The sequence below is a fragment of the Capricornis sumatraensis genome, chromosome 20, assembly GCF_032405125.1.
Source record: "Capricornis sumatraensis isolate serow.1 chromosome 20, serow.2, whole genome shotgun sequence".
NCBI lineage: Eukaryota > Metazoa > Chordata > Mammalia > Artiodactyla > Bovidae > Capricornis > Capricornis sumatraensis.
Genome location: NC_091088.1, coordinates 47389806 through 47415375, shown reverse-complemented (window position 1 = coordinate 47415375; position 25570 = coordinate 47389806). Strand labels below are relative to the sequence as shown.

General features: G+C 50.2%; 1 protein-coding gene across 1 annotated transcript; it reads left to right on the top strand.

The window, feature by feature from the left end:
* The first annotated feature begins 585 nt into the window (after positions 1–585).
* Positions 586–13070, top strand: TSHZ3 (teashirt zinc finger homeobox 3). Its single transcript, XM_068993043.1, has 2 exons — positions 586–730; positions 9698–13070. Exons 1-2 carry the CDS (start codon positions 586–588, stop codon positions 12901–12903), a joined length of 3351 nt encoding a protein of 1116 aa, XP_068849144.1. The 3' UTR covers positions 12904–13070.
* Positions 13071–25570: the final 12500 nt, after the last annotated feature.

Genomic DNA, 25570 nt, shown 5'->3' with positions numbered 1-25570 from the left:
TTCATGGCGATAAGAATCTTAAGGAGACAAGCCCCAGAAGTGTCCTCCATGACCCCATGGCCTGTGGGGGCAGGCGGTGGGGGTGGGGGCGTACTCCAGGTTTGGCTTCTGAAGGCTGCTAGCCTTGTGTTCTCCACCACATCTAGAGGAACAGGCCATGGCCTGGATACCAGGTCTTCAGGATGGGCTGGGTTTTGCAGCAGTGGGGAGGTGTCCCCTGGATCTCGCTGTCACTGACCTTGTAGAGAAGCAGCAGGAGCCCATCGTGGCCTGCACGACCACCGGCCACTCCGGCTCTGCTGAAGGGTGGCATGGCCTTATTCCATGCTGACTTGCTCCACCGATCAGCTAATGCCATGCTTTTCTTGGCATGAAAGCATCACAGCTTTATCAACACAGGGACACCCAACTGAACAAGCATTCATCTCACACATTACATCAAATTAACGTGTACAAAATTAATATTCTTGACCTGGCTAGTGGGAAGCGCAATCAATCTGGGAGGTTGTCATCCTGCTGTGGCCAGCCTTCTGGAGAAGTCCTGACCATTCCAGCTTAAGCCACCATTTTCCCTCCCAAAGAGCCATGCATCCCAGCCCCCACCACCCGGCCTGCTTTGGTCCTTTGGAGATTCTCCTGGTTCCTGAGAGGCCCCTGGTCTCCCTGGTACCATCCAAGAATGCCATTCTTTCTTTGTCCCCAGAGTTTGTGACCTCTGTCACCCTAGATGGTAGGTGACATCTCTTGTGACTCCGCGTAGCCAGGTGGATGGAGAAAATTTGTGTTCTCTGTCAGGTTGTAACCTCCTGGGTATTGGCCATGAGCACTTCTCTAGGGTCAATTGTTTCTCTCTGCTCCCTGTTTAATATCCTAACAGAGGCCCAACAACTCAGTCTAATCACCTTGGTATTACCCAGTGTATTTAGCTGAGCTCCCCTCTACTCCATCACTCACTTTCTCATGCCATCACCTCACTCTAGGCACAGAAAGGAATTCTCCCAGCGGTGCTGCTCCTTGAAATCCGTCCCAGCCAGCAGCCAGCAGGAGATATGTATCCAACCTTGATTTCCACCTTCTGCAGGACCCTGAAGCGACAGGGAGTGGGGAGCTGTCTGGAGGGTGAATGTATTGGTCATCACTGGCCCAGGTCTGAGCATCCTTCCTGCCTCACTGCCCCTCACACCCTCCAGAGCTCCTGACAGTTCATTTTAGGGGCCCTCAGAACATCAGGGGATAACTCTGGGCTCCCAATCCCAGACAGAGCAGATGCTGTAGAAGTGGCTACACTCACAAAGCAGCCCTCCCTTCCTGTCACAATTAGATGTGCAACACGTTCGCAAAAAAGAGAGACCTGTGTAAAGATAACCCCGAGGGCACGATGCACTTGGCCTGAGCCCTTCATAAAGCAGAGATTCATTTGTGAATGGATCAGACTGTCCCGAATTTCTAGGTGTGTTTAGAACAAGGTGAAACTTGTGAAATTTTCTGGGGACTTTGTGCTCTTTCCCCCCTTAAAGAGGTGACTCGAGGCAGAAGCTGACCTGACACGGGGTCATCAGTCAGCCTGGAAGAGACTGCCAGGTTGGAGGCTGCGGGAACACTGGTGGCCAGAGGGGGTGTGGTGGCCGCTGGTGGTTGCTCCTGTGGGGAGGCGGTCCCTGGCTCTAACCACGCCCCCAGGGTGGGCGGAGACTGGGAATCTCCCGCCTGGGGGAGTGGTGGGCGGGGCTGTGGGTGGAGCTGGGCTTGGTCCAAAGCCCTAGGGCTTCCTTCCTGAAGATGATCCAGGCCTGGGGGGCGGGGGTGAGAGTGCACACAGGTGCTGGGTCATGAATGTTAATGTTGTACGTGTTAAACCTTTCTTTGCTCTTCATCTTCCTCTCCTTCCCTTTCTTCTCCGGCTTTCTTTTTCACAGCCCACATCTTCAGGCTGCCAGAGGGAAGGGGATGGACCCCGAACCCCATGGGGATCTCTCATCCTAACAGTCCCTGCTAGGTCCCTCTGCCCCTTTCTCTGAAAGCCAGCTGGAGAATCTGGGGCTCTGGGGACCATCACCTCACCTTGGAGACTTCTCTTTTCAAGCAGAGGACTTAGCCTAGAGGCTGGGCCAGAGCTGCCCTCTCGGGTGCGGTCTCCCAGGGTTCATGCACTTCCGTGGAGTCTGTGCACCTGTGTTTGCAGAGCCCTTTTCACTTGGGAAAGCCCTTTCTGTTCACTGTTTGTGGCTTCCTTGTTTTGCAAACACCTGGGAAGCAGGTGTGGCAGAAATTGCTTCCCCTCCTCCCTCCGATTCGCGGGGAAGAAACTGGAGCCCAGAGACTTGAAGCCAGTCTCACGGTCATTTGGACAACACGGGGCAGAGCAGGAGCCAAGACCCAGTTTAGTGTCTGTGACCTTATTCAGTTGAACAGAAAATCGTGCAACACAGGAACGCCAACAAAAACGGCAGGTCATCTCTGAGTCCAGGCAGGCGCTCTTGTGGCCAGCTCCCCACATGAGGCAGCTGGGGCTTCCCGCCTGTCCCCATCCCTAAGGTTACTAGGAATCTGCTGCTGCTCTGTTCTGGATTCAGGTGTATGGGGGGAGCTATTCAGAAGTGACCAAGACACCTGTGATGATCTTGGCATGTTTCTGTATCCAAGCACGTTCTAGGACCCAGGTCTCCCCAGGCATTTAGGCAGGGTGTTTATTAAAATGCGAATTTAGTTCATTAACCATGCAGAGTGGCCTTGGCTATGAGGGGAGGGCAAGAGCAGAGTGAGCATGGCATGCAGGAACCCTGAGAAGGGACAAGAGAACCGAGTCTAGAGCCAACAGCCTTCTTCACAGGCGGTCCAGTTTCAGACATGTTGCCCACACCTGTCATCTGGGTGGTTCCAAGTCTCAAATGTGGTCATGTGTGTGAGGGCCTGAGAGGGCTTCCTGGGGTTTGCTGAGGCCCTAGCTCAGGGGCCTGCTCCTCCTGAGGCTCCCCTGGCCAGGTTTCCTCCGCCCACAAAGGCCCAGATCATCTCTGGGGCAGCAGCAACCTCTGTGCCCAAGCCACGTCCCCTTGCACTGCTCACCAGGTTTGGCTGAGCCTTTAACTGTCTTCTTGGTCATGCCCTCAGCTGGTTGAATTACCCTTAAAATAAAAAATCGCCTTATGTCTTGAGCATCTGAGTGGTCAGGAGTCTGAGTCTCCAGCCGTGGAAATGACCCTCGGCAGTGCTAGTGCTGCAGGGCTCCGTTCCCCGTGCCAGCCTCGCACCAAGACCCCCTGTTCAGGTCCTCCCCACCACTAGACTCCTCTCTCCTTCCTGCCTCTTCTCAGCTCTCCATCACTGCTTTTCTTTCTCTCCTTCCCTCCCTCCCACTGCCCTTAGCGGTCTCTCTCTGTCTCTATTTCTCCATCTCTCTGTCTCTGTCGCGCTCTCTCCATCTCTCTGTCTGTCTCTGTTTCTCTCTCTGTCCCCTCCCAACACCACCCTAGTCCTAATGGCTTCTTCCCTCTTTCCTCCGTCTTTCTTGCGTGATTCTTCCTCTGCTCCCTGCCCCCCACTCTCTCCTCTCCCTTCTCCACCCCTGACCTTCTTCAGCCCCACCACCTCCTCTCCCTGCCCCCTGTCCCCCCTCCATCACATCACTGAAGAGGAGGATGCCCAGAACCCCAGGTTACAGGATGAGGTGCATCTTGAGCCACCTGTAGGGAAGAGCAGGGAGCAGAAGTCCGAGGACGCTTTAGCCAGTGAAGCTGCCTGCAGCTTCTCAGGCAGCCTTGGGAATTTGAAAACAGTGTTATAACTTCAGAGGGCTTATTTCAGCCCAGAAAATGCAAAACTCCACGGAACAGTTTACTTTGAAATCACTTCTGGGAGCAGGGCACAGCCACACACCCTTTCCTTTCTCTCCAGCTCCCGCCACTGCCCCGGCTCCCCAGCCCAGCCCCCACCCCCTACCCCCCAGGGACACCCTTCCTCTTCCTCTGCTCCTTCATCTTTTCCTTTGGAGAGAGACGCACAACAGAGAGATGAAGGTAATTCCCACTTGCCCAGAAATGAATTCCGTTATGCCCCAGCTTACTGTTTTATATTTATATCAAACGTATTAATTTCTTTTTACCTAGTGGTTGGGTTTAGTTAATGAAGATAATAAATATTAATGAGGGTGCTGCTGCCTCCAGACCCTCTGATTGCTGCCCCGGTCGGCTCCTTACTCCTTGGACGTCGTGGGAGGCATGAGCACCAAGGAGCTGTGGGAGGACTGTCAGGATCATCCTGGAGGGGCAGGCATGGGATCCACTGAGGTCAGGCGTTAAGGAAGGCTCTGACACAGCAGCCCACTCACTCTACACACCTTCTGTGTGATTCCCTCTGGAGTTAGTCAGATCCCCTTGTACGTCCACTGACACCTGAGGGGTCCCTGCAGAGGGCTTGGGAGTATCTTATTTAACTTGTGGGAGCTGCAGTTTCCTTGGCTGTAGAAATCATTTGATCCACCTGCCAGGACCATTGAGAGGATTAAATGCAAGTGGTTCAGAAGCATGCACATATTAGGAAGCAGTGTGATTTTTTTTTTTCATTGCTTGACATTCCAGGGTGTTGCACTGTGGAACTTTGTAGAACGTCTCAGCAAGTGTGAGAGCTTTTATTTTTCATGAACGTGTGTCTCTCCCCAGAAGTCCCGTTCAGTTCTGGGCATGCTAAGTCCTTGCGTTCATCCGGTTGTTCAGACATGTGTCCTTGGCCCTCAGCTTTGGAGAGACGGGTTGCTGTCTTACTGCTTGAAGAGCTTTACATTGAGGAAGAGAGCAGACAGGGCTGTAAAGGGAGCTGTCCCTGTAGTCAGTAAGGGCTCACGTCTTGCAGAGGAACTTTTCCCGCTGAGCGATTTGGGGGAAAAGTGACAGACCCCGGTCCACCCTCTCTTGAGTCTGCACTCTGCTGTGTTTCTGTCATCTTTGCAACTGGCAACTTGGTTTGAATGAGAGCTCCTCCATGTACAATTCAGGGCCTCTTCTACTGGAGCCAGAAGTGGAGGTTTCAACTGTATTTGTTCAAGAGAAAACGGTGATGCCGACACATTCTTGGAGAGAGGTACTGGGGTGTGAGCACAGCCAGGGGTGGCCCCAGGGCAAGGAGACCACCATCTGCGGGGCTTCCACCCCTCTTCCTCAGAGAGGGCTTCTGGCATCCTGTCCCCCAGAGGCCCAGCCTCACGCTGCTCACACTCAGAAAACGGACGCAGGAAGAACTTCGGTCAGACCCCAGCACGTCTGGGACCAGCCGGAGGCTGGATCCATCTAGATGTTTTGGCAACTGTTTAGGTTTGAAGAAGTCATCTACGATGTTCATTTATTCATTCATATACTCACGCATTCATTCCGTGGGTGTGTGTTTGAGTGGTTAATCTAGAGATTTTGGTGGTGTGCCTTGTGAAAAGAAGGGAGTGGGTGAGGTGTTAAGGGGACAAAGTTGAGGTCAAGTCCCCCATCCCTTGGATATTACCTTTCGCTGCAGCCCAGGGACGGGTAGATGGCTCACCTTCCTTTCTTTGAATCTCCCCCAGGGTTCCCAGTATGGGAGGCGGCAGTGCAGAGTGAGAGGCCGTGGCATGCTCTAGAAGCTGAGAGGCTGGAGAGAAAGCAGCACTGAGATGGTGGAGGACTCTGGGGTGGCTGGGAAGAGTTGGAGCTTTCTTCCAAGCCCAATGACAACTCACTGAGAGTGTTCATTGGGGCGACATGATCAGCCCGCTGATTGAACATCCAGTGGATTCTGTCTGGAAAGTAGAGGGAAGGGGCTGGTGCTGGAGTGGGTGGGGTTCTTTGAGAGGTGAGAGATGCTGGGGGCTGGCCCAGGCTGGGGTCAGAGGGGTCAGAGGCTGGGAACAAACCTCTTGCTGCTGAACATGAGCTCAACCAACCTGTTTTCTAAAGGAGACAGCCAGTGTCTATTGCTCATTTCCTGTGTGCAGGATGTGAGAGTACAGAGAGGGCCTTTGGCCATGGAGAATCCAGACAGGAATGTGCAGAAAGTTAAATAACAGTAAGGGACCAAAGTAACCATCCACAGTAGCAAAGCCTGCCAAGGCCTGGTTACCTGTGCACGATTACCTGTCAGGTCCAAATTGGGGACAAGGCCTGCCATCGCCTCCCTGAGAGAAGGAGCCCTTGATAGCCAGCCTGGTGGAGCTAGCTTCTCACCCAGCCCCCCGAACCCTTGGGGACCTCTCGCTGTCCACCCAGACTGTGAGGGAGACACTCAATCCCCCTCCCTCTTGGCCTGATCCAGGACATGAACTGATCTAGTGAGCATATTCCTCCTTCTCTCTGGCCAGGGACTTTGCTGGTTAGTGCAGAGCAGAAGGACAGGGGAGTCACTTGACTGCTGAGTGCTGAAGAGGAGCCAGAGTTTGGCGGAGATGAGCCAGAGCAAGCGGGCATGGCCTCACTTCTTTACCTTTTGCTCAGAAAAGGGCTGTAGAGAAGGAGGGCCTGATCCGGCCACAGTGACTTGTCATTTACCAATGGGGAGACAGAGTCCTAGAGAAAAAAAATAATATTCTGGTGAGGGTGGAGCACGATCAGAATTAGAGGAATGAATGAACCCTTCCACCTTTTTCTCCCCTCTGCCATTTCTCTAGGCCCGTTTCCACTTGCTCACTACTTCTTGAAGTTCAGTCATCGAGGGTGGATGTGATATTCTCAAAGGAGTGCAATTATTGCAGAACATAGAGGAAGGATTCATGCAGTGAGGTTCCTGTCAGGGCAGTGTGCAACGGTATTTAGGAGGAGCCTCAGAAGCCACGGCAAGGCCAAGGGGTGGTGTGTGGGGTGATGCCAGGTCTCTCCGATCCAGGGCCTCTTGGCCCCAAAGCTTTTTGATTTTCTTCAGAGTAGGATTTGATTGTCAACTGCGAGGTTGGCCTTACTTTTCTTTCATTTTTAATTTCCTCCTCAGTCACCAGACTGATGACATTCCGATACTGCAATGCGATTTACAAGGCATGTTGGAGTCCACTGCGGGGCCAGCTCAGGGTGGGCGCTGATCAAGCCGATGATGGTGCATGTGTGTGTTGGGGGATGCTCCTGACAGCCTGCTGTGCCCCCTGCACCGTGCTGAGGCTTCTACGGGGCCCACACCGCTCCTGGGTGGCCTGTGGACTGGCAGAGCTACAATACTCCCTGAGCTGGTGGCCTTCGTGACCACCTGGCCAGATGGGGCCATTTCTGGACCCCTGCTTCTCCTAGCCTGAATTCCGTGGGAGCCTTTTTAGGTGTGGTTCATGCTGCAGACAGTGGCTCCCACGGGGGCTCAGGGACCTGCCCTGTCTACACAGGGCTGGGCTTTTCCTTGCACCTCAGCTGCAGGACACAGGCCTGTGTTTTCCTCCATCCTTTCAGACTCAGTGTTCCAGATGAAACCCCTTGGATAGGAACCTTATACATACTTGCTCCCAGTGCATTTCTGCAGACAGTCAAACCCAGCTCAAGCTCCTCTTTAAGAGGAATGCAAACCTGCCTGGACGTTCTCACCTGGTCCTGCTGGGTGTCCCCTCGCCAGGGTGACCAGCTGACTGGTCTTGCCCAGGACTGAGAGGATCCTTGGGATGTAGGACTTTTGGTGCTGAGACTCGGACAGTTCCAGGGAAGCTGTGACTCTTGGTCACTCTGCCCACAGCCACCCTCCCTGCCGACCTGCCAGTCCTGTTTGGTGTTTGAGAGCCAGACTTCAAGAGAATGATGAGCAGAGAGTGTTTGTGCACAGGGGGCAATGCCTACTTTCGTTGTTCTCTTCCGCTTCCTTTTCCAACATTCATCTTCCCCCTTATGGTAAGCACCATGGGCCCCCGTGCACTGTGGCCCTGGGCCTTAGGAAGGAGTTTGTTTGGCATGTTACTTTGCAGCTCCAAGTGCACAGCCTCAAACTGAAGTCTCGCTACAGCTGATGGAGCAGGACACTTTCTTCAGGTCATCTGTGGAAGAATATTCCACAGCTTGAGCCCAAGACTCTTGCTTCACTGTTTGCATCTGAACAGAAGCAGCCTTGCTTCTACAGCTGCATGTACCTGGACACTATTCCCATCAAATTTAAATCACCTCAGTGCTGGGACATCAGGAGTTTTTCAGCTTAGAAATCATGGTACTCAAAGGGGGACTTAGGAACGAAAATATATCACTCTTGACCTGGATGGAAGGAGGTGGCGGGGGGCGGTGGTGAATATCTGTGTGTCTTCCAGGGAATCTTCTTGGAGGCATTTCACTGTTTTGTTTGTTACTTTTCCTAGTGCGAAATTGGTTTGGGGGCAAATCTTTACCATCATGGGAGTGAATGCCACAAACAAAGCTTCCTTTTCTTTCCTAAGACTTTTCAATCAGTCATGCGATGTTAGCACTTGTGGCATTCCAGCCTTAGCCGCTGGCCTTTGGAAGCAAACTGGTATTAAGGAGCTGACAAGAAGTTACTTTTCACCCCTCTCTGCCTTAACACTGTCACTTACCACAGGGCTGGCCACACCTAGTTAGTCGCAAGACCCAGTCCAACTTGATTTACAGTGTCAGGCAAGCTCCGTAAGAAAAAACCAAAGTCACTGAATGCAAATTTAGAATGAAAAAAAAAAAAAATCATTTAGTTCCGTTAACACAGTGTTCTCCCGGCTTTGCATCTCTGGAGCGCATCTTCTAGAACCCACAGCTGCTTGACCCTGTTCAGAGTACCTCCACCTGCTTGGAAGTGCAGGCTGGATTCACATCCCCAGTTACATTGCTTCCAGAAAGACAGGATCCCTGTTGGATGCCCATGAAGCTTATGCTGAGTAAATATTGACAAAGTAGTCTAAAGAGCAAACACTTTGACATTTGTAAGGTCCACTGGAAGGTCTTGTATATATTTATACAGCAGGAATGAGCACCGCATACCAATTTTCCTGAACTTGTTCTGACATAATTCTTCATGGATAGTGTGTGTGCCGGTGGCTGAGAATGGCTGAATGTGCACACAGGGGACAGGCCAGGGCTGGGTGGTGGCGGGTCAGGGTCTTCCCTCCCATCTGGAACAAATGAGCACCTGGACCCTGGTAGGAAACTTACTCCAAGCTTTTATAAGACCGACTTTTCCAGAAGGAAGGGGAAAGAAAAAAAAGTCACAAAAGCTTGTTTCTAATTTAGTACAATTGATGTACTTTCTTTTTACTTCGTAAAAATTGTATTGATGTTTTTGGGCTTTATATTTATTAAAGATTGAGCCTCAAAAATGTAATGAGTAAAAAATGCTTGCTTAATTTAAATTGTGAATCTGTCTGTTAAGAAATGCATTAGGGGTAGGAGAAGCATAAGACATATTAATTGACAGACAGGAACTGCTGTCTCTGAGGTTGATACAAGTAATTTATTACTTTAGAAATGAATGCCACCTCCAGAATGTGCTTCATTAATTTCAAATTTAGTTTTAATTTCAAGCTGTTGCCCCTTGAGAAGAATAAGGTGGCAAATTATGTTTGAAGAGCAGATTTTTTTTTTTTTTGCTCCAAAGAAACACCACATTTTAACTATTTAATTTTACAAATAAATGTACCCGTCTACTTTGCTTCATTTCCCAAGAGCCGAGAAAACGTTCTAGGTAAGGTCAACACTTACTAATGCTTTCTTTTTTCTTTCTCTCCTCCTCCATGTGTCTCTTCTTTCTGTCCTACCTATTCCACCTGTTATCAATGCAGCCTATGTTTCAGATGAGTTAAAGGCTGCCGCCCTGGTAGATGAAGACATAGACCCAGAAGAGAGCCCTGCAGATGGAGAGCCGTCGGCTAAGTACATGTGCCCGGAAAAGGAGCTCAGCAAGACCTGCCCCAGCTACCAGAACTCCCCGGCGGCCGAGTTTTCCAGCCACGAGATGGACAGCGAGTCCCACATCAGTGAGACCAGTGACCGGATGGCCGACTTTGAAAGCGGCTCCATCAAGAATGAAGAGGAGAGCAAGGAGGTGACCGTCCCGCCAGAAGACACAACCGTGTCTGACAGCCTGGAGCAGATGAAGGCCGTGTACAACAACTTCCTGTCCAACTCCTACTGGTCCAACCTCACCCTCAACCTGCACCAGCCGTCCTCGGAGAAGAACAACGGGAGCAGCAGCAGCAGCAGCAGCAGCAGCAGCAGCTGCGGCAGTGGGAGCTTCGACTGGCACCAGAGCGCCATGGCCAAGACCCTGCAGCAGGTGTCCCAGAGCCGCCTGCTGCCCGAGCCCAGCCTGTTCAGCACGGTGCAGCTGTACCGGCAGAGCAGCAAGCTCTACGGCTCCATCTTCACCGGGGCCAGCAAGTTCCGCTGCAAAGACTGCAGCGCCGCCTACGACACCCTGGTGGAGCTGACGGTGCACATGAACGAGACGGGGCATTACCGCGACGACAACCACGAGACCGACAACAACAACCCCAAGCGCTGGTCCAAGCCCCGCAAACGCTCGCTGCTGGAGATGGAAGGCAAGGAGGATGCCCAGAAGGTGTTGAAGTGCATGTACTGTGGCCACTCGTTCGAGTCCCTCCAGGACTTGAGTGTCCATATGATCAAAACGAAACACTACCAAAAAGTGCCTCTGAAGGAACCCGTCACTCCCGTCGCAGCCAAAATCATCCCAGCCACTCGGAAGAAGGCCTCGCTGGAGCTGGAGCTGCCCAGCTCCCCGGATTCCACTGGCGGCACCCCCAAAGCTGCCATGGCGGACACAAACGACGCGCTTCAGAAGAACTCCAACCCGTACATCACGCCAAATAACCGCTACGGCCACCAGAACGGGGCCAGCTACGCCTGGCACTTCGAGGCCCGCAAGTCCCAGATCCTCAAGTGCATGGAGTGCGGCAGCTCGCACGACACACTGCAGGAGCTCACGGCCCACATGATGGTGACCGGCCACTTCATCAAGGTCACCAACTCAGCCATGAAGAAGGGGAAACCCATCATGGAGACGCCCGTCACGCCCAGCATCACCAGCCTGCTGGACGAGAAGGTGCAGTCCGTGCCCCTGGCTGCCACCACCTTCACATCCCCCTCCAACACACCCGCTAGCATCTCCCCAAAACTGAACGTGGAGGTCAAGAAGGAAGCCGACAAGGAGAAAGCTGTCCTCGAAGAGAAGCCCAAGGAGAAAGAGAAGGCCTGCGAGGAGGAGGAGAAGTACGATATCTCTTCCAAGTACCACTATTTGACTGAGAACGACCTCGAAGAGAGCCCCAAGGGCGGGCTCGATATCCTCAAGTCCCTGGAAAACACAGTCACGTCGGCCATCAACAAGGCCCAGAACGGCACCCCCAGCTGGGGGGGCTACCCCAGCATCCACGCCGCCTACCAGCTCCCCAACATGATGAAGCTGTCTCTGGGCTCCACGGGGAAAAGTACACCCCTGAAGCCCATGTTTGGCAACAGTGACATCGTGTCCCCCACGAAGAACCAGACCCTGATCACTCCACCCAGCAGCCAGAACTCCCCCATGCCCAAGACAAACTTTCACGCCATGGAGGAGCTGGTGAAAAAAGTCACCGAGAAAGTTGCCAAAGTCGAGGAGAAAATGAAGGAGCCCGAGGGCAAGCTTTCTCCACCCAAGCGGGCCACCCCGTCCCCGTGCAGCAGCGACATCAGCGAGCCCATCAAGATGGAGGCGTCCAGCGACGGGGGCTTCAAAAGCCAGGAGGACAGCCCCAGCCCCCAGCGGGACGGCTGCAAGGAGGGGAGCCCCCTGGCAGAGCCGGTGGAGAACGGCAAGGACCTGGTGAAGCCCATGAGCAGCGGCCTGAGCAGCAGCACGGCCATCATCACCGACCACCCACCCGAGCAGCCCTTCGTTAACCCTCTGAGCGCCCTGCAGTCGGTGATGAACATCCACCTGGGCAAGGCCGCCAAGCCCTCCCTGCCTGCCCTCGACCCCATGAGCATGCTTTTCAAGATGAGCAACAGCCTGGCCGAGAAGGCGGCGGTGGCTACCCCACCGCCCTTGCAGTCCAAGAAGGCGGACCACCTCGACCGCTATTTCTACCACGTCAGCAACGACCAGCCCATAGACTTGACGAAAGGCAAGAGTGACAAAGGCTGCTCTTTGGGTTCAGCGCTTTTGTCACCCACGTCCGCATCCCCGGCAACCTCCTCATCCACGGTGACAACGGCAAAGACATCTGCCGTCGTATCATTCATGTCAAACTCGCCGCTACGCGAGAACGCCTTGTCAGATATATCCGATATGCTGAAGAACTTGACAGAGAGCCACACGTCAAAGTCCTCCACCCCTTCCAGCATCTCTGAGAAGTCTGACATTGACGGGGCCACCCTGGAGGAGGCCGAGGAGGCGACACCCGCGCAGAAGAGGAAGGGCCGCCAGTCAAACTGGAACCCCCAGCACCTGCTCATCCTCCAGGCGCAGTTCGCCGCCAGCCTCCGGCAGACCTCGGAGGGCAAGTACATCATGTCGGACCTGAGCCCCCAGGAGCGCATGCATATCTCCAGGTTCACCGGGCTCTCCATGACCACCATCAGCCACTGGCTGGCCAACGTCAAGTACCAGCTGCGAAGGACAGGTGGAACAAAGTTCCTCAAAAACTTGGACACCGGCCACCCTGTGTTCTTTTGCAATGACTGCGCGTCACAAATCAGGACTCCCTCCACGTACATCAGCCACCTCGAGTCACACCTGGGCTTCCGGCTACGGGATTTGTCCAAACTGTCCACTGAACAGATTAACAATCAGATAGCACAAACCAAGTCACCGTCAGAAAAACTGGTGACGTCCTCCCCTGAGGAGGACCTGGGGACCTCCTACCAGTGCAAACTTTGCAATCGGACCTTTGCAAGCAAGCATGCGGTTAAACTTCACCTCAGCAAAACACACGGGAAGTCCCCTGAGGACCACCTTCTGTATGTTTCTGAGTTAGAGAAGCAGTAGCGTTTGCTTTTGATTCAAGTGACTGTAATTCGCTTTGAGGGAAACTGTTGCAGGCACCTTAAGGCCCCCCTGTCTTGTTCTTGGCACATGTTCTTATTTTAACTGCAGAGAATCACTCTGGGCTGGACTGTTTTGTATAACTGTACAGTGTTTAATAGAGGTGCATACTCAGCTGTTGTTACTGGTAAAATATGAAGGTTAAAACGCAGTGGTAAGTGTTTGGAACTTTGTGTAAATGGGATTTAGTTGTGAGCATCCCCTGATGCTTCAAGCTGCATGCATTCACAGACAGTTTAATTAAGCATTTATGACGAAACCGGGCACACTTTTCCACGCGGCTCAAGTGTGCTGGCATTTTTCACCCTTTCATCTTTAGCCCTCTGAGTACTTTGAAGCACTTTTGCATTAATTTGGTTAAAAAATAAAATAATAATAATAATGTATGAAGCTCTGTTTTTTAAACTCCTTACCAGCTTAGTTATAATTAATAATATGAACCTCCATTTATGCAGGTCTGCAGGGGTATAACACGCCTTGAAATTTAAAAGAATATTATTTTCACATTGAAACATAGATGTATATATTGTATAGATTTCAGACTCTCTTATGAAAAATGTGATTGTGGGTAAATGACCTTTTTTCCTGCATTTATAGCAACAGTGTTTTATGTACCTGCTATGCTCTGGGCATAAGCTGTGCCTATGTATAGTGTATATTTCTTTTTCTTTTTTTTTAAGGTCTATGGGTTTTGTTTTTTACATGCAAACATTGTAAATTATACAGAAGATACCACAGATAGCATTTATAAAGTATACAGAAACATTATCTGAAAGCAAAGTATGATTGTTTGTTTTGCTATACAGTACATCTATATTGATAGAGGTTCACGTTTAAATTATACATATTTATTAGCATCGTATTATCATTTGTTTTGAGCAGTCTGAATAAATGAGGCCAGGAGATCCATCCATGGCAGGCATCATAACTATTTTGCACATTATTTTTAAAGGTATTTATTAGAAATCAAAAAAAAAATGCTCAAAATAAACTCAGTGCTCAAAGGGTTAAGTCTATTTGAAAAGGAAAAAAAAAAGAACAAAAAAAAAGAGAGAGAGAGAGAACTTGTACTGTATTTCCTAAACATTGATAAAGCCTTTAAAATGTTTGTACTGTAATACTTTGCTTAAAAGTCACGAGGCATTCTGTGATACAACCTCTTTTACTTATTTATAAGCCCTCTTGGTTGCTGTTCCATATTGTAGGACGCCTTTTTATTTCAATTGGTAACTTTCTGTTTTGTTCTTCCTAATTATTCTCCCAAGATCCCACACTGCAGCTTTATCTTTAGGCTTATGAAAGGTAACCCGTGGTTACCGGCTCTCCAAGTGATTCTGTTCTTCTCCATTTTTGGCAGTTAATTTGCAGAAGTAACTGACAGCTGACACCATATGAGAACCTATGTATAAAATATTGGCATGTAAACAGCACAGACACTCTGTGCCCTGTTTTGTTGTTGACAATGAACCACCATTATGTGACTCTTCATATAACCCTCTTTTCTACGGCAGCATTAAAATTGTCTTTTTGCTATAATTTTGTGTTGCGTTCACAATTATGTCTGAAATGTGCTACGACTAACGAGCACATTAAAATTAAATTGTATGCGATCTGTTTATGACTGAGTTGGTTGCTGTGTCTGCCAGGTGCTGGCAGTCGGAAGCCGCCCGTAAATCAGGGGAGTTTTAGTGAACTTTGGGCTTGGAGAGCAGCGAGCATTCACTCAGAAGCGGCGTGGACAGAATTTTCCCCAAGAATAAAAATGTACAAGAAAGGAAGATGTTCCCGTGGGGTTAGATTCTTGCTGGGAAGGCGATGTTATCAAGTATCGGTAGTGGAGCTTCGGTCACACCTGGCGACCCGCATGGGGGCGGGAGCTGGGTCTCCCATCTGGATGAGAGAAGTCCAAGTCAGGGCCCTGAGCCCTGCCCATGGCAGATGGGAGGAAAGGTTTTTGGAAGGCTCGGTGCAGGGCGATTCCTTCCTGTTGATTCGGGATTTTCAAGGAGCCCAGCTGGGCAGGTGGGCTGGGCATGCTCTCTCTTCTGTGCTAAAGTGAGCGCAGATAACGAGGTGTCGGGGGGCGGGGAGCCCGAACCCATCCACGGGAGGAGTGGGGAGAGCATTTATATGATAATCACAAGCTTTTATTAGCCCTGGCAAATCATGCCAACAAAACGCTGGGAACATCATGTAAAATTGTAAAATACCTTTATTACTATATTCAGACTACTCTTGCAGTTATGTGGAATCGTAGCTCCTAACCTAGAATTATACAAATGAGAGATGTATTACATCCATGTAATATATAAAACACCTCCACGTTAAAAAAAAAATACTCTTTTATTAAAAATTTAAATTAAGCCCTTTCAGAGATGTTCGGCAACACGCCTACGTTCTCCCCCCCTCCATTCATCCCCACCCCTTTTAGTCAAGACGAGGCCAAAATTTCTGTCTGCTCTACTTTCTCTCGGCAATCCATCGCTCTCTGGGTTTTTAGAGAGAAACTCACTAGTGTTCAGAACGGGTTTCTGGCAAGTGGGGAGGTCTGTGCTGGCTCTGCTTGCCCTGTGATGCAGACAGTCGGACTGTGGCCTCAGGCACTGCAGAGGGGCTTTCCCTTCTGGGTCTCCAGCCTTATCGTCTTCCCCACCTCCTCCCGGGTGGCCACCACAGTCCCTCCCAGAGTGGCTGTCTGCCCCTACCTGGGACATCGTCCGTTTCCCCCGGGGGCCCGGCTCCCCCTGGAACCTGGCTCGGGACAGATACACCCTCCCCGCTGAGCCTTCCGCATCTTCACATCCTGGAGCCCAGATTTCCACTCTTGAATTTTTCACAGGTTAAATATAGCATCGGTTTATTAGAATCCAAAGTCCTGCATCTAACAGATTAAACTGACAACACTTCCATCACCACCAGGGCCCATGTGGCTTGAAGGGAGAGGGGATTTGTGCAAGCGAGGCTGGGAACCCCACCCCCCATTTACATGTTGGGAGAAGAACCTGATGCCCTGCCCATCTCCTCCTCACCCCACCTGCAGGGTTAGCTTTAGGACTTAAGTTTGGGTGTAGAAGTGAGGAGCTATGGCCAAGACAGGTAGCAAGTTCTTGGCCCCCAGTGGTATAGCCAAGAAAGGACCACTCATATTAATGGAGCCCAGAAATCAGCTTTACCTCTGGAGGAGACAGTGACTAGGCGGTGGAGGGCCTGAGGCATGAGTGCAACCTCACCTGGTACAATGACGGTGCATCGTGGCAGGAGGCGGGGCTGGCTGGGACCCCACCCGGCTTGGAGGTGGAGGGCCATTTACTCTCAAGGTCGTCTCATCAAACCCTTCCCTGGCTGGAGAGTGAAGGCTACTATCCAAAAGAGCCTCCAGTCACAGCCCAGAATGGCCCTGACTTTCCCGAGATCGGTAGGGGAGATCTGAAGTTGCGTTCCCAGTGCAAAGTAGTTCTACGCTTGTTCTCCTACCATTGATGTTAATAGAGAATGTGAGAGCAGGAAGGAAGGGTCATCCAAGTCAGGTCTTTAAACGATTCCAGGGAGGCGGAGGGATGGTGCCAAGTGAGGGAGGTTTTAATCACAGGTGTGTAGGTGACCCCGACCTCACCCCGCCCAAGCCCAGGCTTGTTGCAGCCTTACTGTATATCTTCGAGCCATCACATTTACGCAGTATCTTAAAATAACATTTGTGATAAATGTGCAATTTAACTAATTTATGGTGCTATGATGTGCTCAGGGCTACATGCAAGATGAAAATCTTAAATGGAGCTTGAACAGCTCACTTCACAACAAGAAATCAATATGCCACATCTTAGCTATTCGCTGCCGTCAACATTTAGCAAAAAAATATCAGTGATGTATCTTTAAGTTTGAGGCAGCAAGAATTCTATAATTAACCAAAATCTTACATAGTTAAAGAGGGTGGGTTATGATGAAGACCCAGATCTCCCTGGCATCTTCGTTCTATTTTCATTCTGCAAAAAGGAAAAAAAAAAAAATATATTGATAACCACCAAAGAGGCGTTTCTTTGCCGGGTGCTAAGGAGAGCTTAGGTAGAGGTGGTTAGCCTGGGAAGGTTCCTCAGCAGAGCTCAGGGCTGTGGTCTGCAGATCTAGAAGAATTCATTCTCTTAAAATCAGACCACGCCAACTAGGTGGACTTCATTGCCTTCAATCCTTGACCTACCTATTGTTTCACAGACCTGGTGACTGAATACTTGACAAAAGGCCATAGTAACTGCCAAGCTCCGAGGAGAGTCAGGCTCCATCTTGAGAGCAGAACCTGAAGAGAGGAATCTGAGAGCGGTCAAAAGACAGGAGATGATGGGAAGAAACAGGGCTGCAGTGAACAAATTCTGTGCCGAAACTATTGTCTCCCGAGATTTCTAAGTCATCCAATAGAAAAAAAATCAAATGATTTTATTTTTTCAGATTCATCTGTGCAGCTCTTTTGAAATTGGAAAATTGCAATCACATTTTATTCTGTTGACTATTTAACACAAAAATCATCCACTTGGTATTAAAGGAAGCAATCATAAGAATGAAAACACACAAATCCCAACACCACTCTTTAATAATAAATACTTTAACTTTAAAATAATAGCTATTATCCTTTTAGCTAATGGCAAAATTACCATTTTTACTCTGCCAGATAGTTATTCTTTTGGTAATAGAAACACTAACCTTTTTTCTCCCTAGGGATTTATTAGTAAGCACGTGTAATCTTTGGCAAAAGGGAACCTGAAAATGCATTTCCGTGGGGACCCGGCGCCAGTCGATGCCTTTCAGCCCGCGGCTGACCTCGGAGACACAGAAAAGGTACTCGCGCTTCTGCTCCCACGCGATTCCAGGGTGCGCTGGCCTTTGCAAAATATGCTATAGTTAGCTTCAAAAACCATCTCACTCCTTTGGGGGAAGGCCTCAGCTCTGTCTCATAGCAGAAGGCTTCTGGGAGGGGAATTTTCTCCTGACAAACCCCACCTCTCTGTGTGTGCGATATGGCAGCCTCGTTGCTGCCGAGGCCTGGACTCCCGGGATCAGTGCGGAGCAGGGAGCAAACAGGATTTTGTTTCCAGAGAGATGCTCGCTCTCCACACAAGCATCAGGTTTCCCCAAGCCAGACGCGGACGCATCGTTTTCAATCTCCAAAGATCTGACAGGAGGCCACCCCTAGGAGGATTGTAAAGGCGAACATTTGGGTGGGCTTTGATGGTTCCCAAGATATCGCAAATCACCCTTGATTTGGGACCATGTTCCCCGCTCCACCAAAACAGTGGATTTGCCAGATTGTTGGTCAGTGACCTGACAGCCCTGCACAGCCTGATGGTGACTCAGTGAGCCCATGGCTGTGGACATCAAGAGTGACTTAAATCAAAGTTAGCAGCTTCTTGAGGCTCGGCATTCAGGGGTCAGTGCCCTTCCCTACGTCCAAAGAGCCAGGTGTTTTCAAAATTAAATTCTAATGATAAAAGATCAGAAGAACTGCTTTTCCACCACCTTTGTATAATGTCATGTACTAATATATTCTTAATAAATCATCCCTGATGATAATGATGATAAGCAAGGTGACCTCTTTCCAGAGATTAACATCCACAATTAGCTACTCGGGAATTAGGATACACTACTATTTACTGTCTAACCTGAGCAGTCCAACATAGTGGCCATCAGCCACACATGGTCATTCAAATTTAAATGAAATAAAGTGAAACATGTCATTCCTCAGTCTTACCAGCCACTTTTCAAGCGCTCGGTAGCCACATATGGCTAGTGTCTACTCTTTTGGACAGCACAGATATGGAACATTACCATCATCATAGGACGTTCGCTTGGACAGTGCTGTCTATACCATTATTTAAAAGCTGTTTCCTAAATAAGAGCTCAGACCTTAATGATGAAAGTGTGTTTTCAGTCCATGGGTATTTCTAAGAATCTTTATTTTCCCAATATGGGTGCAGGCAACATTCTCACATGCTAATATCTCTGATCAAAGCCAAGGACACACATAATTAACCTGGAGCATAAAATTATAAACAGAAGTGCAGGCCTCAGTGTATGAAGTTGCGGATCATTCCTCCTGCTGTGGGTATTGTCTGGGCTGCAAACTCCAAAGGCCTGAGAGCTGATGGATGTGGCCATGACCTTGCTTTGCCCTTAGCTGGCGATGAATCAGGCAGTCCCTTGCTGCTCTCTTTGCCCAAGTGGACTTGAATCCTCTCCTGGGACTTGGAGACTCAAGACATGACTCTGAGACTGGCATGGCTCTTAGTCCTGACACGTGAGGCCCGAGGGTTCCATGCCCACCCGTGTCCACAGACCCCACCAAGCCTCTATCTTCTCTGCTGTAGCCCCAGGCAGCAGCAGGGGGTGGGGGTGGGGCCCCATCCTGCTCTCTCTTTAAAAATTAAAATATATAAATAGGACTTGGAAAACGACTTTTTAAATTTGGGGTTAAGTTTGAAAAATTATTGCGTTTCAACATTTCACTTCCATTATTTTTTTTTTCCCACAGCAGGATTCCAGGACACATTTATGACCGTCATAATTGTGAGTTAGAGATCTCCCAGGCCAAGTGAAATGAAATTACGAGAAACTGAAATCTGTTTTAATTGGAGCATTTATGGAAAAAAGAAGTCAGGGTGGCTGCTTTTTTCCTTTATGTGACTCCAGTTCATAGCCGTACCTGTGTGTCCAGAAACCAGGGCTGGGGAAACTTGGGCCAAGACAGAGTGGGGAGGAAAGGAGAGAGAATGAGGTAGGTGTGTCAGGAAGGAGTCATTTTCTTAGCTGAAAAAAAATGGAGGTACAGTCGCTGGAGTTCCGCCTCAGTGACCATGAAACCGAGTCGGCAAAAGCTGAAGGACCCAGCTCCTGAAAGCCTCATCAGGGCTTGTCATCGCTCTAATGAATATCATTTAAATTGCTTTGTATATTGGTGGAGTTTGGATGTCGATTTAATTTGTGCATGTGTTTGAGTTCTTCTGCTTGGCTAGGCTAACAGAGAAGCAGCCGCTTAATGAAAACTGAGTTGGTGACAGTGTGATGCGCTCCAACCCAGTCAAATGGGTTTGAAGGGCTGCAGTGACAGGCCTCAGACAGAAGCCGCTCTGGCTGAGGGACAAGAAAGGAGGCTTTCCTGCAGCACAGGGACCTGCCGGGCGGCGTGGCCGACTCGCGTGGCTGTGCTAAACTCACTTACGCAGTCTTTGTGTGGCTGGAACCATGCTCAGTCCCGTGGACTCCCGCTCCAGGCAAAAGAGACCATGCCAGTGGAATCGGAGCCATCGGAGTCTCCCTTCCCTGTGGTTAAGTGGCACCTTGATGGGATTGCTGGGATTGGCAGTGGTGAGGGGAGACTCGGAGCCCACTTCTCAAGTAAGGGATGTGTCCTGAGGCCCCCAGCTGAGATGTTAAGAGAGCATCCTCGTGGGCTTCTACCCCCAAAAGCAAAGGTCTCCTCCCACCCTGAGGTGTCACCCTACCCAGGTGTGGAAAAGCTCAGCTCTCTCAAGATGGTCACATGCCATTTTCTTCTTGCTTCTTCACAGCCATCCCGGGAGGGAGGCTGGCTGGGATGCCTGCAGGGCCCATCTGTAGATGAGGCCCAGGACGGCCACTGTGTACTGCTCTGGCCCGCAGTTGCTATCAGGAAGGTCAGCCAGTCTTCTGTTTGCAGAAGCTCTACGAACACAAGAAAGTGAAGTCGCTCAGTCATGTCTGATTCTTTGCAAACCCATGAATTGTAGCCTACCACGCTCCTCCGTCCATGGGGTTTTCCAGGCAAGAGTACTGGAGTGGGTTGCCATTTCCTTCTCCAGAGAATCTTCCCAACCCAGGGATTGAACCTAGGTCTCCCGCATCGTAGGCAGATGCTTTACTGTCTGAGCCACCAGGGAAGTTAGGAACACAGGCTGAGCGCAAACCCATTCATCTGCTGACCCTACACTCAACCCTCTACTCCAAAAGAGCCGTGGTTCTAGGAAGAGTCTGACATTCAGCCCTAGTGTTTCACTCAGAGACTGAGTCTTGGCTCCAGCTTCATTGTGGGCTCCCCAACAGCCCAGATTCCTCTGGAGGTACTGATCCAGGGGGTGGGCCCAGGCCTGAGGGCTGGGACAGGGTGGGGGCAAGAGAGCATATAAAAAGAGACCCCTTTCTGGCCTTCTCTATGCTCTCTAACCATTGGACTTCACACTGTTTTCCCCAACTTCTCATTATTTCCTTTTCAAATATTGTCAATATTTGCATTATCAACAAAGTAGCATAGAACCTAGGGGGAAAAAATCACAAAGGAAAGTGTGCTTGGCCTCTGAGGTACTTCCTCCGCTCGCTAGATCCCCTCCATCCCCATCCCTGCAGGGCTCTGTTTCAGGGTCGAGGGTGGAGGCTAGAGCGGAAGACAACCTCTCAAGTTTGGAAAAGAGATGAGCTCATTCTACATGGGACTGAAAGCCAGAGAGGTGATGTGTCCATGGGAAAGCCAGCCTCTCTCTTCCTGTCGTCAAGAGCCAAGGGGATGAGAGGGTAAGGGAAAGGAAGTGCTGGTAAGAAGATGGTGCCTTGGGCATGGGCCCGCTGAAGATCGGGGGAGCAGACACAAGGTGGGTGCCAGACACCCAGAGAATCATAACTGCAGGGGCCTTTGGTACACAGCCCATTTGGCAGTGGGGCTGGCTTTCTTGAAAATGGGGACCCACACTTTTGTGTGAGCCCAAGACATGGGGTGGGGCACTGGCAAGGTTTCCTTGGATCCTGGAAAAGTCCCATCTCAGGGAGCTGGACCATGAGACCAGAGCACAGTCACTCCTACCCTGTGCCTGGCACCCAGAAGGAAGAAAGAATGCCTGGGACCCATCCTGAGCTGTCCTGGCCTCTAATGAGTTTGGAGTCAAGCTGGAGAAAGGAGACAAAACAACAGTAACAAATAAATGACAGTGACCAATTATGAATGAGATTGGACAGAAAAAGAGAAAGATTACAAGTCTCTGTCTCCAGATTTCAAAGTGCCCTAGCTGCGAGCCGATCTTTAGACTAGACAGGCCTGACTGGACCTTGAGGGATGGATGAGATGTGAACCTACAGGAGGGGCAGGGGGATGGCCTCTCTTGTAAGAAGCCACAGGAAGGCTGGTTGCTCAGCTGCCTTCTGACTTTGCCTTGAGATGGCAGGCCTGATGAGAGAGCCTCTCGCATCCTAAGAAGCACCTCTGAATCCTCTGAAACAAAATATTGCTGCAACAATTGCAGTAATAGATGCTCTTTTAAATCCTATTCCACCTGGAGGTCTTTCTAGGATTTTCTACTGTAGCTTGACCATTTAGAGCTTCTGGCCCCTTTCTCAAAAGTTTGTACACCTGCTTAATCCCAAGGGCTGTGGGCTCTCTGAGATCTGCTCACAGGCCTTGGGAGGGGGTCCCAGTTGACATAAGTCACCTTCTAGAACTTGTAATTGATGTGATACCCATTCTTCTCCAGGCTTGGGGCTCAGGGGTGCTTGTCAAGATGCTGTCAGCAGGGATTTCCTCCAGATGTTAAGCAAGAAAGCAAATTTGGCTCACAAGACCCTGGTGCTGGGTAAGACTGAGGGTAGGAGGAAAAGGGGATGGCTGGATGGCATCACTGAATCAATGAACATCAGTTTGAACAAACTCAAGGGGATAGTGAAGGGCAGGGAAGCCTGGCATGCTGCAGTCCATGGGGTTGCACAGAGTTGGACATGACTTAGCAACTAAACAGCAACAAACTGAAATTCAGGCATACCAGCTTTAGCAATCTTGAGAGGAAACACTTTCCATCACAAGAGGGGGAGCCCAGGACCAGGACCTTCCTGGACCAACAGCTATTATTCTGATGGGCAGGAGGTCAGAGTCTCACCTCAACCTGCTTTCAGCCCAGAGCAGCAGGATGCTCTCTGCCCCAATGTCAGGTTCAACCTGTACACTTAGGGTTCAAGTTTGGGCTGCAGATGGCCCTGTTTACCAGTTGAATGCGTTTCTCTGTGCATCTTGAGTAATGTCAGCTTTGCTAATGGGGTGATGAACCCCAGTGAACCTCTTAGAACCTTAGAGTGGCTCCCTTGAACAAAGGATCTCAATTTTCCAAAAGCCTAATGAGAAACCAGGCTGTAGGGTTCCCATGGGACCCCAGGAGCAGGCTCTCCTGATAGAGGTGTCTTCTCTTCCTGAGGCCAGAGGTGTATCAAGGCGGATGCCACTGACCTCAGGAACCTCCTGGCCACTCTCTCCTGAATGGCCAGCTGGAGGCCCAGCACCCACCAAAGGCCACCTGTCCTTTTGGTTGTCACTTCTAGACCCTGAGATGGCTGCAGACCAGAATGCACTAGAAAGAGGAGCCTTTGTATATTGGCCTCTCTGGCACGTGAACTAACAGTGAATGGTTACCTGGCACAAGTGGCTAAAGGTAGTCCTCGGACTGAGTACCACCAACAGACTGTTTGGTTTGGGCCATACATAAAAACAAACAAAAACGACCCCAAAACCTCAACTTTAATTCATTGCCATATTTTGAAAATTGGAAGATTTCATAGAGATTTCTGACATCTCTAGATGCCACATCCCTAGATGACAGCAGGTGGCTTCCCATCTTAGGTGGGGCCTGGGCTCCCGGGGTGGCCCTGAAGCCTACTGCTCCCTGTCTTCTGTGGGGGCGAGGCTCCTGCAGAAGTAGAAGCTGAGGCAGTGATTTGGTGTTGATCCTCCCTTTGACAGGTGACCCGGGAAAGTTCAGACAGAACCAGGGGAGAGGGGAGACAGAAAGGGAAAGGAAGCCAACTCCAGACGCATTAAGGAGCAGGTTGCCACTGCGGCAACAGTGTCTTTCACCCATCCCTGGCTGAGCACTGCCCCCTGTGCATGCAAGAAGATGATCCTGGAGCCTTCGCAACCCAGGTGCTTGCAGTAGGGAGCCGTTGGCAGGTTCAGTGATGGTGGAGTTGCAGGGACACAGAGGGTATGGCAGTACCTGCCATCTGGCTGCACTAAGCCACATAAGGTCACATCTCATCTCTGTACCTCTGTAGGCATTTATTCAGGCTGGGCTCTTTGGTCCACTGAGACAGTTCTCAGCAATGTGACTTGGCCAAGACAGCACCCCACGTCAGCCTGCAGAGCTGAAACTAGCGCTCAGGCCTCCCCCTTCTCCTCCGTGTTTTTACCACCCTATGCATCTTATCCTGGAGAGACTAGAGCCCTGGATGCCTCACTCATCCATTTTATTTTATATCCTTATTTATTTATTTATGTGTTAATCACCCATCTCGTTCCAGAGGTAACGCGGGCTTCTGTCTAGCTCATTAACTGCCTCCTTGCTAGCTAGAAACAGTAGGGCTGGATCAGAAGGGTGGGAAGTACAACCGGTGGGGGGCCCACAGGAACTGTGAGGCACAGGGACTTGGCATTTGGCTGCAGACCCCCACTTCCATCCCTCTCCTGGCCCCACACAAAAGGATAGCATGCAGGAAATGGTTCTACTCAAGAAGTCCCTCCCACAGGAAGTCCCGCCCTTGGCACAGGGCACATCTTGCCCTGCCCTCCAGGGTGGAGCCCCTCACCACCCCAGCCAGGGAGGGAGGGCTCAGACAGAGCAACCGACCTTCATGCCTTGCTTGGTTCCTCACACTTGCTGTCAGGGATGGTGGAGGGCAAGGGGTGGTGAGGTTATGAATGCCCGAGGCAGGGACAAGGCTTCTGTCACAGCTCCACTCAGCTTTGCTCAGCTTCAGACAGTTCTCATCCTGGCCCCCACCCCCACCACACGCCTACCATTTCTCTGTGGGGGCACAGATGTGTCTCGCTCTGTTGGAAATGCCCTGTCATCAAGTTAGCATCAGAACACACACAGATTATCGTAGAATCAAGGTGGATACAACTGCCATGAGAATTTGGAGGTGAGTTTCCAGCCCCTGTGCTCTCAGAGCTGATGGGTGGGAAGAGGGGGTGGGTGGCATTGACCCATGCCTGGGGTGCTGGGGCTAAGATCCTGAGTCTCAGAACCTGGCAGGAATTGCCTCATGTCACCCTCAGCAGTGCCATCCGTCCTGCCCATTTCTGCTCTCCCAAAACATCCATGCCAATGCTGCAATCAATTAGTCCAGAGGAATGGACAAAGGGGGTTACAGGAAATTAATTTCATTTGGGTTTCCTCTCCTGAGGCCCTGCTGGCAGCCAGCTCTCCCAACACCCACTTGTCCGCAGCCCGAATGCTCCGTCCATCAGCTCTTGTCCAAGTTAACTATTCATTTTATGTATTTTAATTTGGGCAGAACATTTATTTGGCTTAAATTTCCTTTTCAGGGGTTGGAATGTGCCTTCCACACACAGGCAGAGATGATCTGCTCGAATTTCGTCAGAAGGAGTTTAGTTTACAAAGATAGTAACTGAGCTATTAAAACCAACAACCCCTTTTAAAGCAAACAGACCATTAAAATATAGGAACAGTTTATGGCATAAATAAAATGGAAGATATAGATTATTTAAAGATAAGATTTTCAAGAAACAGGGAGAAAAAATTTAAATAATTTCTCCATGATATATATTTTTTTTTTACAAAGTGAACTTCAAAATGCAAATGCAAATTTAAAAAAAAAGCAC

Bases quoted from the DNA above. Each gene is read 5' to 3' on its own strand.
- TSHZ3 (XM_068993043.1), top strand. From the start codon at position 586: ATGCATCCCAGCCCCCACCACCCGGCCTGCTTTGGTCCTTTGGAGATT. The intron at 731-9,697 runs GTAGGTGACATC...TTATCAATGCAG, and splicing joins GACCTCTGTCACCCTAGATG to CCTATGTTTCAGATGAGTTA.